This window comes from Oppia nitens, unplaced genomic scaffold (genome assembly GCF_028296485.1).
Source record: "Oppia nitens isolate AA-2021 unplaced genomic scaffold, nextdenovo-longstitch-racon4-pilon3 scaffold22_pilon_pilon_pilon, whole genome shotgun sequence".
Lineage (NCBI taxonomy): Eukaryota > Metazoa > Arthropoda > Arachnida > Sarcoptiformes > Oppiidae > Oppia > Oppia nitens.
Window position 1 is genome coordinate 1,546,996 of NW_026533202.1, and position 15,842 is coordinate 1,562,837.

General features: G+C 25.1%; 2 protein-coding genes across 2 annotated transcripts; one reads left to right on the plus strand and one right to left on the minus strand.

Moving 5' to 3' along the window:
- Window positions 1-1,859: 1,859 nt before the first annotated feature.
- LOC128953509 (uncharacterized) lies at window positions 1,860-2,258 on the minus strand. Its single transcript, XM_054298992.1, has one exon. It carries the CDS (start codon window positions 2,256-2,258, stop codon window positions 1,860-1,862), a length of 399 nt encoding a protein of 132 aa, XP_054154967.1.
- Window positions 2,259-12,023: 9,765 nt separating this feature from the next.
- On the plus strand, window positions 12,024-15,360 carry LOC128953510 (probable maltase-glucoamylase 2). The gene is made up of 3 exons (XM_054298993.1): window positions 12,024-12,032; window positions 13,689-14,054; window positions 14,761-15,360. The coding sequence occupies exons 1-3, from the start codon at window positions 12,024-12,026 to the stop codon at window positions 15,358-15,360; spliced, it is 975 nt and encodes a 324-aa protein (XP_054154968.1).
- The last annotated feature ends 482 nt before the right edge of the window (window positions 15,361-15,842 follow it).

A 15,842-nucleotide genomic window follows, 5' to 3' on the forward strand; every position in this document is an offset into this window, starting at 1 on the left:
TTGGTAAGTTACCATGCAGACAGTTTTTAGCTATTTCAGATATTGAATTTATGACACAGTTTTTAGCTAATTTTATTAACTTTTGTCTTTGTTTTGTAGATTTAGTATTAACAATTTGTTTTAGAGAATTTTCACAATTTTTAATATTTTTTAATTTATTTTGATTTAATGTAAATATATTTTGGTGTTTCATTTGGAAAAATATTTGTACGTACTCTTACATCATTTGATGTGTGTTGATTAAAATCTAAAAATAAATAACTGTATGGTTTGTTTATAGTAGCATCTATATAGCTATCATATATAAATTTAGAATTATTTGCATCTATTTGCGAGCTAAGGATTTTAATTTGTAATGTTTCACGTGGATTACTCATAAGCACAATATATGTACTATTAGTTGAAATATCTCTCATATATTTACTTTTTGGAAACAAATTTTGTAACAACAAAATTACGGTAATATTTTTATGATGACTTAATTTTGTAAATAAATCACTAACAAGTAAATCATTAGAAACTGTGTGCATACAGTCATCTAAAACAATTAAATTATTGTGGCTTGAATCAAGGTCATTTATTACATCATTATTAATAGTATTTATTTTATTTATATGAATTCCATGTATTGAATCATAATCTGAGAATCCTTGAGATGAACAATATATTATTTTGTCAAAATATAATCCAAATAACTCATACATGTTTTCAATTAAATTTGATACGAAAGTTGTTTTACCACTACTTGATGGTCCACATACTAAAATACGTGAAGGGTGTGTCAAGGTTAAATCATAATTATTCATGGTTACTGTTAATATGAAAGTATTATAAATAATATGATTGGTTATTTACATTTATATATACTTTTATAGTTTTTATTTGAAATATAACCTTGAAATTATATTATAAAAACTAAAATTATTTTTAAATTTAGGCAGTTAATAAAACATGGCTTTCATAAACCCAGATTTTGAAAATATTAAAATTATTATGTGCACTAATGGTTATAAAATCGATGGTGGCTTTTATTTGCGAGAACTTGGATTTTGTTATAATAATTTATCATCATCAATACCATTCAACTATAGAATTAATAAATCTAAAATCGATGTAACTAATCAATTTGTCATTGATTATATGGAAGATAATATTCATGGGATTAAATTTGACAAAAAATTTGAATTTGGATTATCACCAAGTGAAATTGTACCTGTTATCAAAACTTTATATCACTTAAATACCAATACAACTGCAAAATATATAGCAGTTTGTAAAAACGATGATGGAATTAAAAGTCTATTATATAAAGCTGGATTTGGACAATATATCATAAATATAGAGAACTTAAATATATTTTCCTCTACAATGATTCCAACAGATAATGATATAATGACCGAAATTACAAAAGATACTAATTCTAATCCATGTTATTTGCACGAAAAACTAAAAGTTACTTTAAAACCTTTGTGTGCAAAAGAAAAAGCTGAGTTTATGTATAATTTTTGTAAAAATACTTATAATAAATATTTTAACCCACAATTTATTAAAATAAATAATGATAATCAAATAAATACTGCAAAAACAACTATATGGTAAGTAAATTGTATTATTCTAAAAACTTACAATATATAATAATACAATTTATTTACAGATGCTGAAATTTTTACAAAAATGGTTCATCTAGAAAATAAATATGTTATTTCTTGTAATTAAATAATAAATACATTTAAAATTTAAAAATTTTTATTATAAAAATAAAATTATTAAAACAAATAATTTGTGTAAATTATTAAACTATATATAAAAATAATTATAAAATTAAACCCTCCACCAAATAAGTCTAAAAATAATATAAATTATATAGCATTAGTTGACCCAAATCCACCATTTCCTCGTTCAGTCTGTGGAATATAACCAATATATGGAGTAACCTTTTTGTATGGTAACACTATGAGTTGGGCAATACGATCTCCAGGTGCAATGTTGAAAGCCAATTTACTGTTGTTAATAACCAACACTTTTACAATTCCAGTATAATCAAAATCTACAATTCCGGCTCCAATATCTATCCCTTTAACTGCTAATGAACTTCTTGGAGCAATAAAACCAAATGAATTATTTGGCATGTAAATGCTTAATCCAGTTGAAACAAGTTTTCGTTGAGATGGCAATATCATTTTATCCTCATTTGAGTATAAATCTAATCCAGCACTTTTTGATGTACCTCTGGTAGGAAGACACGATCCAAAATCCATATTTATTTTTAATTGTTCATCTAAAAAAAATAATTAATCTTATTTTATAAAATATTTAGTTTTAGTTAAGCATACCTTTTGAAATAATATCATAACTTAAATTAAGTTTATAATCTGTGATACGACGTTCATCCAAATAATTAAGACACTCAATATAACATTTTCCAAGAGATTCGTTTGGTTTAATGTACAATGTGTTTGTTTTAGATATATTCCACAAAACAATTTGCATAATGTCTGAATTTTTGTTTTCAACATAAAACAACTTGCAGACAATATCTTTCATATCTAAATCTTCATTTTTATTAAACGATCCCATATAATTTGCTGGTATTTCGTTTAAGTTGTTTACATATAAAACAACTTTAGTCATCGGTTTCACTGCATGAAAATTTAGTGGTGTTATTGATACAAGTGGATTCATCTTTTTTCCGTTAACGATTATATCATTATATACAATATTTACATTGTCTGTAACTAAAAATAAATTTATTAATGATTTAATGATTTATGCCCAAATGGAAGACATGAAACTCCATCTGATAATATGTAGGTCTTATCGTCCATAGGATGAAACACAAATTTATTAATAGATAATGTTTTAAGCATATGTTGTTTTGATTGAATTGTTGTCATAGTTGTATTATAATATTTTTCATTTAACAGAACATTTTTATAAATATCATGTGTTAAATTGTTTTTAATTACAATTTTCTGTACTCCTTTAGCTACTTTTTTATTTTCTATATTATCATATAAAATTGAATATAATTTCGGCTTTAATCCAACAAATTCATTCATAATTTTATCACCATATTCTGATTTTAAATATCCAATTGCTTTTTTATTTTTTTCATTATATAAAAAATGATTTATATCAAAGTTACTAAAATCCATTAAAGGATTTAAATAATTTTTTAAATCATTATACAAATTGTTTGTTTTAATTTCATAAATTAAGCTATCAGTATCAGTATATAGCAATTGAATATTTTTATTATAATAATTTTTAAATGCTTTGTAATGTAAAGTATACATATAATGTTTAGATAATTCTAAAACAGTAAAACCAATAAAAATAGGTTTATCTAAGACTACACTTGTTTTTTTCATTTTAATTAATGTAATATCTTCATTTAATATTTGAAATGTATCAAAATTTAATTTCTGAATACATTTATTTGCTTGATTTCTATTTAAGGCAACTTTAACATTTACATGCTTTCTTTTATCTTCAATACTTTTACCAAATACTGAATTATTCATTAATTTGTATAAGTCTTTTTCAAAATCATTATTAGCTTTTTTTCTTAATTCTGTATTTATAGAGATATATTGTTTTAAAAAATTGCTTTGTTTAAATTTGATGCCTCTATGTATTGCTTTTATTTTTAATCCTAGTTCTAAATATAATTTTAATGTTTTAAAATGAATAATATAATTGTTTTTATCATTTAAAGTTAATAATAATTTTTCTGTAGGATATCTACGATAACCAAATTGTTTTAGTTTTGTCAACAAATTAGTTTGATATAAACTTAGCTGATTATTTGTAATTTTATTTTTTTCTGGAGCAAGTGGAAAATCTTTGTGTAAATCATGTAATTCATAAGGGTATTCAAGATCACATTCTAATATATAACCAAATTCATTTTCTGTATTTATATTTGTCCAATCAATATTTTGTAAAATTTCTATATTAATCCATTGAAAATTACTTAATGGAAGTTTTTCACTTAAACTTTTTCCATATAAATTATTTACATCAAAATGGGCTAAAAATGATTTCTCTTTTGAACTATCATAGTTATTACAATATTTATTGTTTGCAATTGCATATCTTTTCATTATATTACAAATTCCTCCTCTGATACCTTTTTCTATTAGCATATACATATCAATATCTTTTAATAATTCAATTTCTATTTTTGTCATTTTTAAAGCAGCACACCATGATAAACCAGGAATACTGTAAAAATGACAAGGGTCTAATTGATAGGTATTATAAATCATATTTCGAAAAGTTTGAAAAACATCAGCTAATAGACATGTATCTAACAAACAATAAAAGTTTTGAAATTCTTTGATATTTTTAAAATTAAATTTTTCCCATACTTTTAAAACATAATTATAATCATCTGAACTTATAGTAGATGCAGATAAATGTGAATAAAATTTATCAATTGATGGTAATTTGGTTTCTTTAAAACGAGACCAATCATCAAGATATTCATAAGGGTAAGGACATTTTCTAAATAATAATTCTATATCGTTAATGGATATTTTTTCTTCAAAAACAGATTTTGTTATTGAAAAATTTCCATTTGAAGCTTTTAAATTTTTTACAAGTCTATCTAGACTATCATTTAAAAATTGGCAAGAATCTAAAATTTTCAAATTATCTAATTCAAGTGCAAGAAATTTTTCCATTGAATTGGGAATTATAGTACATTTACTAAAATAATTATTACTTAAACTATTAACAATAAAATGTGAATCGTAATTTTTTAAATTATGAAAAAATAAAGGAATTTTTTTTGGGATCTGATACAACAAGTTGCACAATTTATGGGCAGCACCTCTATATTTTCCAGTCATATGATCATGATCATAAACTTTTTCATTAAAAGTATCATTAAATGATAATTTACATAAATGACAAATATTATCTAATTGATGTTTAATTTTTTCATTTTCAGTTATTATCATTGATTTTGGGTTACTTATTTCACCATATATTAAATAAGATACTGTAGCGAGTATACTTAGAAATTTATTTAGACAATTTTTACCAGTATAAACATTTTTGTAATAAATTTCACTTTCATTTTTTACAACAACTAATGAAAATCCTGAAGCAACATGTTTATGTATTTGTTTTGATTTTTTATTAATCATCTGACTATCTTTAACTAAAAGTGATTCAAAATCAGCATAAATAACAAATGGAAATTTATACATAAAATTAATTTGTGTAAATTTCATTATATCATTTTTAGGCATTACTGCTGCAGAAGGATTAAAATGTTGACATAAATTTTTGTGATTATCAAGCATCAATTTAGTTTGAAACCCACATAAACAGTTTTTGCAAAAATAATGATTATGTGATGCATAACTACCACATAATCTATTAAAATTTTTAATATAGTAAAAATGATTATTATAATATAATAATTTTATAGTGTGAATAGCTTTCTTTTTAGATATGTAAATAGGAATTAAAGTATGGTTATTTTGTAAAAATTTATCTATTCCATATATATTTATTCTAATATCTAAATGCTTATTTAATGTTTCAAATTTTTTTATATCTTTAATTGTCACTGGAAATGAGATATTATTTAAATATATAAATTTTTTAAAAGTTAATAAAGATGATATACTTCTATTATCTAAACGCTTATTTATATTTGAATTTTTGTAATACATCAAAGCAATTTTTATTAATATTGACCACATAAAGCATTTTTGATCTGTATTTTTCATTACAAATAAAGCTTTTTTATTTTTTATAAAGTCAGGTAATTTGTTGTTAAAGCAACCACCTCGTAAAGGATAATAGATTGCAATTCGCAAATCTAATCTGTCTATTGATTCTATTATCCAACCGCTACCGATTGCTTCAAAAGTTTGTATTTTATTTTCAAAATTACTAATTAATTTGTTATTAATATTAAAATTAAATGATGATAATACGTAATTATCACTTGTAAAATAAGATATTGTATAAATTTTCACATTAGCAACTATTTTGTAAAACGTTACTTGAAGACAAAATTGAACTTTAAGTGATTTAATTTTATCTAATAATAAGTTTAATAATGTTTGAATATCTTCAAAATATACATAAAAGAAATCGTGTGGATCTCTATAATCTTCATTTGGATAAAGTTCATATTGTTGTAAAAAATTTTTAAATGCACTTTTAGATAACATAAAATTATGTTTTTTGTTTGAAATATTAGGCAATTGATGATTTCCTTTACCAATTTGATTGATTTCACGTAATTTATGTAAAATAAATGAAGATTTAATTTTAAATTTTTTTCCACAAATGTTACATAAAATTTTGTTTATATTATTATTAAACTTGTCACAATGTAAATAATGTGCACGTAATTTATTAGATGTATTAACTGTTTTCTCACATGATTCACACTTATAAACAAATACTTTATCGCTATGAATAAGACGAATATGATTATTATATAAACGAATCTTAGTAAATATTTGATCACAATATTCACATGTGATTGGAAGAATAAAGACGTTGTTTTGTTCCATATCTATAAGAAAATGAATAATAAAAATTTAATAACAACTAATATTATATCAATATTATTAAATATAAGTTTAATAATTTTTATTTTTAACGAAAAACAATGTCAGTATCCAATAGATTATGAAATTAAAAATGATTTAGACAATTGTTATTTATCTATCCATAATATTATTTCTATAAATTCAAGTTTTGATAAAGTAATTAATAATAAAAACATCAATTATTTTCATACATATATTTCATCTTTTACAAAACCTTATTTATTGGAATTAGTACATAATTCGTCTAAAGACTGTTTATGTTGTAATTAAAAACTCATTTTTAAAATGCAAAAATAATTTATTGTAAAAAATATATTTTCAATGATACATCAAGTAAAGTTATTATTTAATAATATAAATTTATAATATTATAAATGTTCTCAGTTTTTGTAATAATACATTTATGATGGAGTAAATGCAACGTGATTTTGTTCAGTATGGATTAGCAAATTAATGTCATATTCATCAAGAACATAACTCCAATCTCTTTCACCAAATGCATGATCAAAATCTTTAATAGTCATTCCAGGTATTATTCTTATTTTGCATGTATCCATATTTAAACAATTTTTCATAATATATTCAAAGTATTTATCAATGAATAAATAATCATTTATATCAACAGGAATGTTATTGCGTATTTTATATAAGATTTCATAAACAGCCCAAATTTGTCTTATAACATATGGTTCAAATATATTAAACAATTTTATTTTATTGTTAAGTTTACGACTTATACCAAGTATATAAAGTAAAGAGTTGAATAATACAAACGTTGAACACAATTGTTCAGAAATTATTTTTTTAGCAATAGTTGATTGTTTTTCATTACATATTTTAATATGAGAAAGAGCTTGCGATCCTGGAATTTCATATTGCCAACAATTAGGACAATCGAGACGAACAAGACGTCTTTTAATATATGGAAGTAATCTTAGTTCTGATCTTCTTTTAGCAATTAAATCTAAAATAATAAAAGTAAAAATAATTAAAAATTTTATATATATTAATTTATAATATATGTTAAAATAACATATGCAATAATAATTAATTTAGATATTTTGTTGTTATTTAAAATAATTGATATAAATTTTAATGCAAAAATCAGTTTTATTATAATAATTTTAAGTTATTATTACAAATAAATTATTTTGAAATTTAGAAAATACATTTGTGAACTCAGTTTTATTATTTTAACATTTATATTGGGGTATAAAAACCGTTTGGTTGTCTTTCATTTATAAGAACATCAATATCATAATCTTCAATTACAAAACTCCAGTCTCTTTTACCAAATGCTTGGTTGAAATCATACATTGTCATTCCAGGTATTATTTTTAATGGACAAGTTTCAAGATTTAGACAATTTTTAAGCAAATATTCAATAGCTCGATTAACATGTAAATACTCATTTTTATCCAAAGTAATGTTATTACGAGTTTTGTAGATGATTTCATAAACAGCCCAGATTTGTTTAATAGTATTTGGAAAAAATATTCTTTTAACGTCAATATATTTGTCAATTTTACGAGTTAATCCAAGTATAAAAAGGATAACATTTATCGCAACAAAATTACATGGATATAATACAGATTCACTAAACTTTCTATATTTAAGACTTTGTAATTTATTGCAATAGATTAAATGTCTTAACATTTGATCTCCAAGTATGCTTGCTTCATTGCAAAGTGGACAATTGAGAAAAACTCTTCGTCTTTTAATAAATGGTAACTTTTTATAAGCAATTATTACTGTAAAAGTAAAAAAATATAATTAATAATAGATTAATGAAATTTAAAATTATTTATAAATATAACATATGCATTATTATTTTCAATATATAAATAATTAATTTTATCTCAAGTAATTTGTAAATTAAAAAACATTTACTTTTTCAGTCATTTATTTAAATTATTTAAAACATTTTTTAAATGTTATGTTTATGCTAACATTCCAGCTATTGTTATCGAAACAAATCTTTGTTAATAATAAATGTTTTAAACTATTATAGTCACATCGGAACTATGCCATTAGTAGACTAAGTTTAAATAACTATATTATTAACATTTGTCTGGAGTAGAAAACAATGTTTTTACAGCAAAATTGTATATAAATTATAAACAATTTATTTAAAACATAACATTATAAAAATTTTAAATTCATATTTTTTAATAATTTTAATAAATACAAAAGATATATAATTTGCATGAAAAGTTTATTGAATAAAATATATTGTAAAAATACAAAATATAAATTKAACATTAAAATAAYAAAAAGTTTTTTGATTATATATTATATCATTATAAAATTTTATATAAAAATTTTGAATTAATTTGATTAAGTAGCTCAATAGCTAAGTGAGTTTAATATTCACTTAACCGATACTACTTTTTTTTAGTTTTTGGTTGAAGTTTTTTAAATGTTGTAAACACATCATCAATTGGTAATTTATTGGTAATTGCAATTGTAATAAGTGATCTCAGGATATAGGACATGTGATTCATCTCTATCCGGTAGCGATAATTTGATGGAACGTCCTCTTTGTTAAATTTAAAAAAAATTAACTCTTTACCTTTTGTTGATATACCATCATAATCTGTATGTAAAAATTATACATAATTAATATAAATTTTTAAAAATATGTTATAATTTTTACATACCTCGTCTGAAGACTTTTTCAGTTATTTCAGATTTATCGCTGCCGGATGGAGTACTTTTTTCATACATTGCATATGTTATACCATTTACTTTTTTAGCCCGTTTTGCTGACGGACCTGCTTTGCCTTTTCCTTTGCGCTTTTTCGAGTCATCGTCAGTGTCTCCAATCGGTTCCAATTCGTTTAGTCCACTTTTTGATGGCAACACCTCCTCAATATCCGAGTCCGACGATGATTCATCCATACCAATAGATGCCAATAATTCAGATCTCTTTTCAGCGGCCATTGCAACAAAATTTTATTTTAAAAGTAATAGAACTGTTAAAACTTTTACAATAATTTTAGCTTTAAAAACTGAATGATTATTGAATGTAAAATATATCTCTTTATATACTCAACTTTCAAATTAAAATTTGTTTTATTAATAATGTTATTAATATACATATATAATAACAACACCCATAAATTTAAATTTATTTTTATTTATAAACTTGAAATATAGTTACTATTATAATAAACTGTAGTACGCCTTAAAGTTTAAATTTATTTTTATTTATATACTTGAAGTATAGTTACTATTATAATAAATTGTAGAAACGCCTAAACATTTAAATTTATTTTTATTTATATACTTGAAGTATAGTTAAATTATAATATACTGTAGAAACGCCTAAACATTTAAATTTATTTTTATTTATATACTTGAAGTATAGTTATTATTATAATAAAGTGTAGAAACGCCTAAACATTTAAATTTATTTTTATTTATTCACTTGAAGTATAGTTACTATTATAATAAAGTGTAGAAACGCCTAAACATTTTTTTTATTTATAAACTTGAAAATATAAGTATTATTAAAACAAAAAATAAACTACGCCTAAGAATTACTTAAATTTATTTTTGTTTATAAACTTATAATATATGTATTATTTAAACTAATATTAAACTACGCATGAGAATTAATTAATTTTATTTTTATTATAATCCTAAACTACAAAAGAACTATTAAGATGGATTAATTAATATGATAAAAAATATTAAATATTATGTTTAAAAAATTAAAAAAAAACTTGTATTGTATTAAAAATAATTTTATTTTAAAAATATAAAAAATACATAAAATTTTATATATAGAAATATATAATTTAGAAAAAATAAAAAATAAAAAACAATTTTTAGTTAAAAAGGCTGGCCATTACAATATTGAGTGGTGATATCCGCAATCGCAGTTGATCCAAATATTGCCCATCAACATATCCAATTGCAAAAGTGGGTCGGCGCAAGGAATTAAGGTGTGATAGTCCAATAAAACGCATATTTTATGGACTATTTGATGTATTGAAAGGGGTGTTTGAAAACGAACCCCACAATTGCATGAAATGAATCCACCATCAATTGCCTTAAGATGGTCCATCCTACATCCTGGACAAAGTAGTAGATGATGGCTGAGGGCGTGTTTAAAAGCAGCGCTTTTTGTGTACTCAGACTGAGTACGAAGACCATCCCATCCGCGCTGTTCTTCATAAGCCTTTTCACGTGCCAAGGCTTCCTCTCGTAAACGAAGCTGCTCATCGACGTTATTTGTGGATTTGTTGTTGTTGTTGATACGAAGGTAAGCAACAATGTTGGCCAATGCGTCAGCTTCCATTTTGTCCGATAGGTGTCGCTTTTGTAACACAAACTTTTAAGTATTACTATTAAAGCGTTTAAACTTGTGTGAATGATATTCCTAAGTTTAATTCAATATATATATACTCTGAAGTATTTTTATGACCTTAATTTAAACAACTAATATTGGTTGCAATTTATATATGTATAACGCCTTATGTATTATTGAGTACTTACTTTATATTATATTACACTTTTAACTTTGAAATTTTGTTACACCCAAGTTTTAATGTTATTATACTAATAATCATTTTTATTATTATTTACATATTATGGTTTCTCATTAATAATTTTACATTACTTAAAGTTACACCCAAGTTTTACAACTAATATTGGTTACAATATATATATGTATAACGCCTAATGAAATATTGAATATTTATTATATTTTATATTATACTTTTAACTTTGAAATTTTGTTACACCCAAGTTTTAATATACTAATGTTGATTTCAATATATATATGTATAACGCCTAATGTATTATTGTATATTTACCATATTTTATATTACACTTTTAACTTTGAAATTTTGTTACACCCAAGTTTTAATATTATAATTGCTAACATATTATCTTTTATCTATAATTAAATTTACTTAAAATATAATTACCGTAAAATTTTAATAAGTTTAATAGTATAGTAATAACTATCTAATCAAATAATATTTAAATTGAATTTTATGTTATTTTATAGTGATTTTATTATTTCATATATAACCTTATTTTCATTAATATTATATATATATTTTTACTTTATATTAAGTGTTTTATTTAAATTAGTATATTATATGTTTATTATACTAATTAAATTGTTAGTCTAACAGTTAGTTTACATAATTTTAATTTAATAATGTTTGTATTTTAATTAGATCAAATTAAACAAATAATTTTTAACTAAATTTAAACTTTAATTTAAACTAAATTTAAGATTTAATTTATACTAATTTTAAGCTTTAATTTAAACTAAAAACATTTGCACTTAATTGCTATTTAAATATAAACTAATTTAGATTAAAATTATACTAAAATAGTGCAAAAGCTTTAGCTTAGCTAATGCTTTTGTCACTTCAATCAGTTCAGCCTACTCATACTATTAAACTACTGTTTAACTAAATGTATTGGGTGAGGTATATAACAGACTCGTACATGTACTACCATTTATTATCCGCGTTCAACTGACTCTGATTGCTTTAACACTAAAGTGTCTCTAGGACGGAATCGATCTCCGGGCTTAAGGCCCGAAAACCCACACCTTAACAGTATACGTATAAAGTTAATACTAAAAGTATAGCTTAAATAAGTATTTAACATTAGTTTCAATGGCTAACTTTTTAATGGTTGACTTTTTTTAGGTTTTGATGACACTTTTAGACATTCAATATTTTTGATTTTTTTTTTTTTTTTTTTTTTTTGAAAATTTTTTGAAATTTTTTTGACTAAAAATTTTGAATGTTTTGTATTTTTATACATTGTTATACATTGTATTACATTGTATTGTATACATAAGCATTGTTTGAAGGCTAACAACTTTTCAACTTTTTAGTGCTATACAATATTATAATGTAAAATATTATTTAATGTATAATATATAAAGTAATGTAATATATAATATAAATTATAATATAAAATAATGTTTATTTATATTTCTATATTTTATTAAATATAAATTTTTATTGTCATCTAGAGCTCATCCTATTGTATTTTTTAGTTATCCCTCTAGAGCTCGTATTTTAATACAATACTACTACTACTACTACTACTACTACTACTACTACTACTACTACTAMTAATAATAATAATAATAATAATAATAATAATAATAATAATAATACTATTACTAATATATTACTACTACTACTAATAATACTAATACTACTACTATTACTACTAATACTACTACTATTACTACTAATACTACTACTATTACTACTAATACTACCACTATTACTACTACTACTACTACTACTAATAGTAATAATACTAATATATTATTATTATTACTACTACTACTACTATTACTAATACTACTACTACTACAACTACTACTAACATTAATAATAATACTAATATATTACTACTACTACTACTGCTGCTGCTACTACTGCTACTACTACTACTGCTACTACTACTACTGCTGCTACTACTGCTGCTACTGCTGCTACTACTGCTGCTACTACTGCTGCTACTACTACTACTACTACTACTACTACTACTGCTGCTGCTGCTGCCACTACCACCACTGCTGCTGCTGCTGCCACCACCACTGCCACCACCACTGCTGCTGCACTGCTACTGCACTACCACTACTGCTACTACTGCCACTACTACTACTACCACTGCTGCTGCTGCACTGCTGCTACTGCACCACTACTACTGCTGCTGCTGCTAACTACTGCTAACTGCTGCTGCTGCTGCTGCTACTACTACTGCTACTACTGCTACTAATAATAACACACACACACACACACACACACACACACACTAATATATTACTACTACTACTAATAATACTAATACTACTATTACTACTAATACTACTACTATTACTACTAATACTACTACTATTACTACTAATACTACTACTATTACTACTAATACTACTACTATTACTACTAATACTACTACTATTACTACTAATACTACTACTATTACTACTACTACTACTACTACTACTAATAGTAATAATACTAATATATTATTATTATTACTACTACTACTACTATTACAAATACTACTACTACTACAATAATTTTTCTTATGTTATTAATGCACCGGTAGGTCGGAGCCGATATATGCGGTTTTCAGGGCCAGACCACACCCGACCTGTGCCGCCGATGGCATCAATTGGGCGCTTTCTATCCGTTCAGTCGCAACCATAACGATCTATCCGTCCAGTCCGATCAGGATCCGGCCGTTTGGAAAGAGATGGGCCATCCGGAGGTTACCGATACTGCTCGGGCAGCCCTACAGCTCAGGTACCAGTTGTTACCGCATTTGTATACACTGTTCTACGAATCGCATACGACTGGGTCGACAGTTGCCCGACCCATGCATCACGTTTGGCCATTGGATGCAACCACTCATACGATTGATCAACAGTTTATGTGGGGTTCAAGTGTACTGATATCGCCGTTTGTGTTTGAGGTACGGGTGCTCTTATGTATATATATAGAGAGAGAGAGAGAGAGAGAGAGAGAGAGAGAGAGAGAGAGAGACAATATCCAGGATTTATATCCCCCGTTTTTACAATGATTGCATGCACGGGGTTTTGAGAACCCTTAAACTAAGTTTCTTAGTTAATGTTTCTTAGTTAGCTAATACAACAACGATAGGACAGCATTATATATGCGGACAGTTCTTCGTACACATATTATCTGTTTCCTCGCGTTAAAAATCCCAACAAACTTAGGAGTGGCCCAAACGGGTATCGATCTCGGGTTGTCGTACTCGAAAGCCGACAACTTAGCCTTTCGGCCACCGAGGCCMCATAGATAGAGAGAGAGAKAGAGAGAGAGAGAGACAGATAGAGAGAGAGAGACAGAGAYAGAGAGAGASAKAGAGAGACAGAGAGAGACAGAGAGAGACAGAGAGAGACAGAGAGAGAGACAGAGAGAGACAGAGAGAGACAGAGAGAGACAGAGAGAGAGACAGAGAGAGACAGAGAGAGACAGAGAGAGAGACAGAGAGAGACAGAGAGAGACAGAGAGAGACAGAGAGAGACAGAGAGAGACAGAGAGAGACAGAGAGAGACAGAGAGAGAGACAGAAAGAGACAGACAGAGACAGACAGAGACAGAGAGTTAAATAAAAAATTAATTAAAATTGTTTTTAAACTATATATCAAACTACAGAACCAGAAGGAAGTTAAGGCATACCTACCGGCGGCTGATGTCTGGTATGAAGTGCGACCCGAAATCAAACGCGTACCGAATGTCGGCTACATTACAATCCCCGATACACCGGCCAGTCCGCCACCCGTTCATCTGCGCGGTGGTCACGTAATATCGATGGTCAGTACCGACAAACTAGTGACCACTCAATCTGATTCGTTCAAACATTTGCAACTGGTTGTACTACCCGACGGTAAAACTGGTCAATCATATGGACAGTTGTTTTGGGACGACGGTGATAGTATAGATACTATTGAACGAAATGCCTATAATCTGTATTCAATTAGACTGACCGGTGCTAACTGTACGGTAAGTATTGTTGCCGATAAACATGGTTTAGACAAATCAGTGGTCAAACCAACCATCGATCGGCTAGTAGTTGCCGGTACTAGACAAATGCCCGGCCAATTGGTAGCCACTGTTGACGGTAAACAAGTTCAGGCCAAACATGTTAACGGTAGGACAGAAATCGATGTCAACCAACTGTTGGATACGACATCCACTAATCAATGGACAGTCCAGTGGAAAGATAGTCAGTCAGGAAAATGTGATTTATTGTGATTTTTGTTTTTGGAATAATAATAATAATTAAAAATATTTTTTATTAAAAAAATAAATAAAAAATTAATTAAAAATGTTTGCGTTTTTTTTAATTATCCTTAAATACGTTATCAATAGTAATGTGTTTTTCTATTTAATAAATTTTTTTATAACTAATTTGTAATAATTATTATTTTGAAAAAAATAAAATAAATTTATTAATATCATTAAATCTAATTATATAAATGTTGCAGACAATATTTTTTTCATTATTAATATTTATTTAATTATATTAGTTTTTAAAATTAAGTTATATTTTTTAAAAATTTATATAAAAATCTAACTATTATTATTTATTATAAACTGTAAAATTATAAATTGTGGTTTTTTTTTATAATATTAGTTTCATAAAATAAAACTATTTAGTATACTAGTATATATACAATATATTATATATTAATTTTTAAAAAAAGTATATTAACTTTTACTTTGAAGTTTAAAAA

What these genes read in the sequence shown, in the direction of transcription:
- LOC128953509 (XM_054298992.1), bottom strand. Translation starts at nt 2,258, where the DNA reads ATGGATTTTGGATCGTGTCTTCCTACCAGAGGTACATCAAAAAGTGCT.
- LOC128953510 (XM_054298993.1), top strand. An exon ending in TATCGCCGTTTGTGTTTGAG is followed by an intron (nt 14,055 to 14,760) that starts GTACGGGTGCTC and finishes ATCAAACTACAG; the next exon opens with AACCAGAAGGAAGTTAAGGC.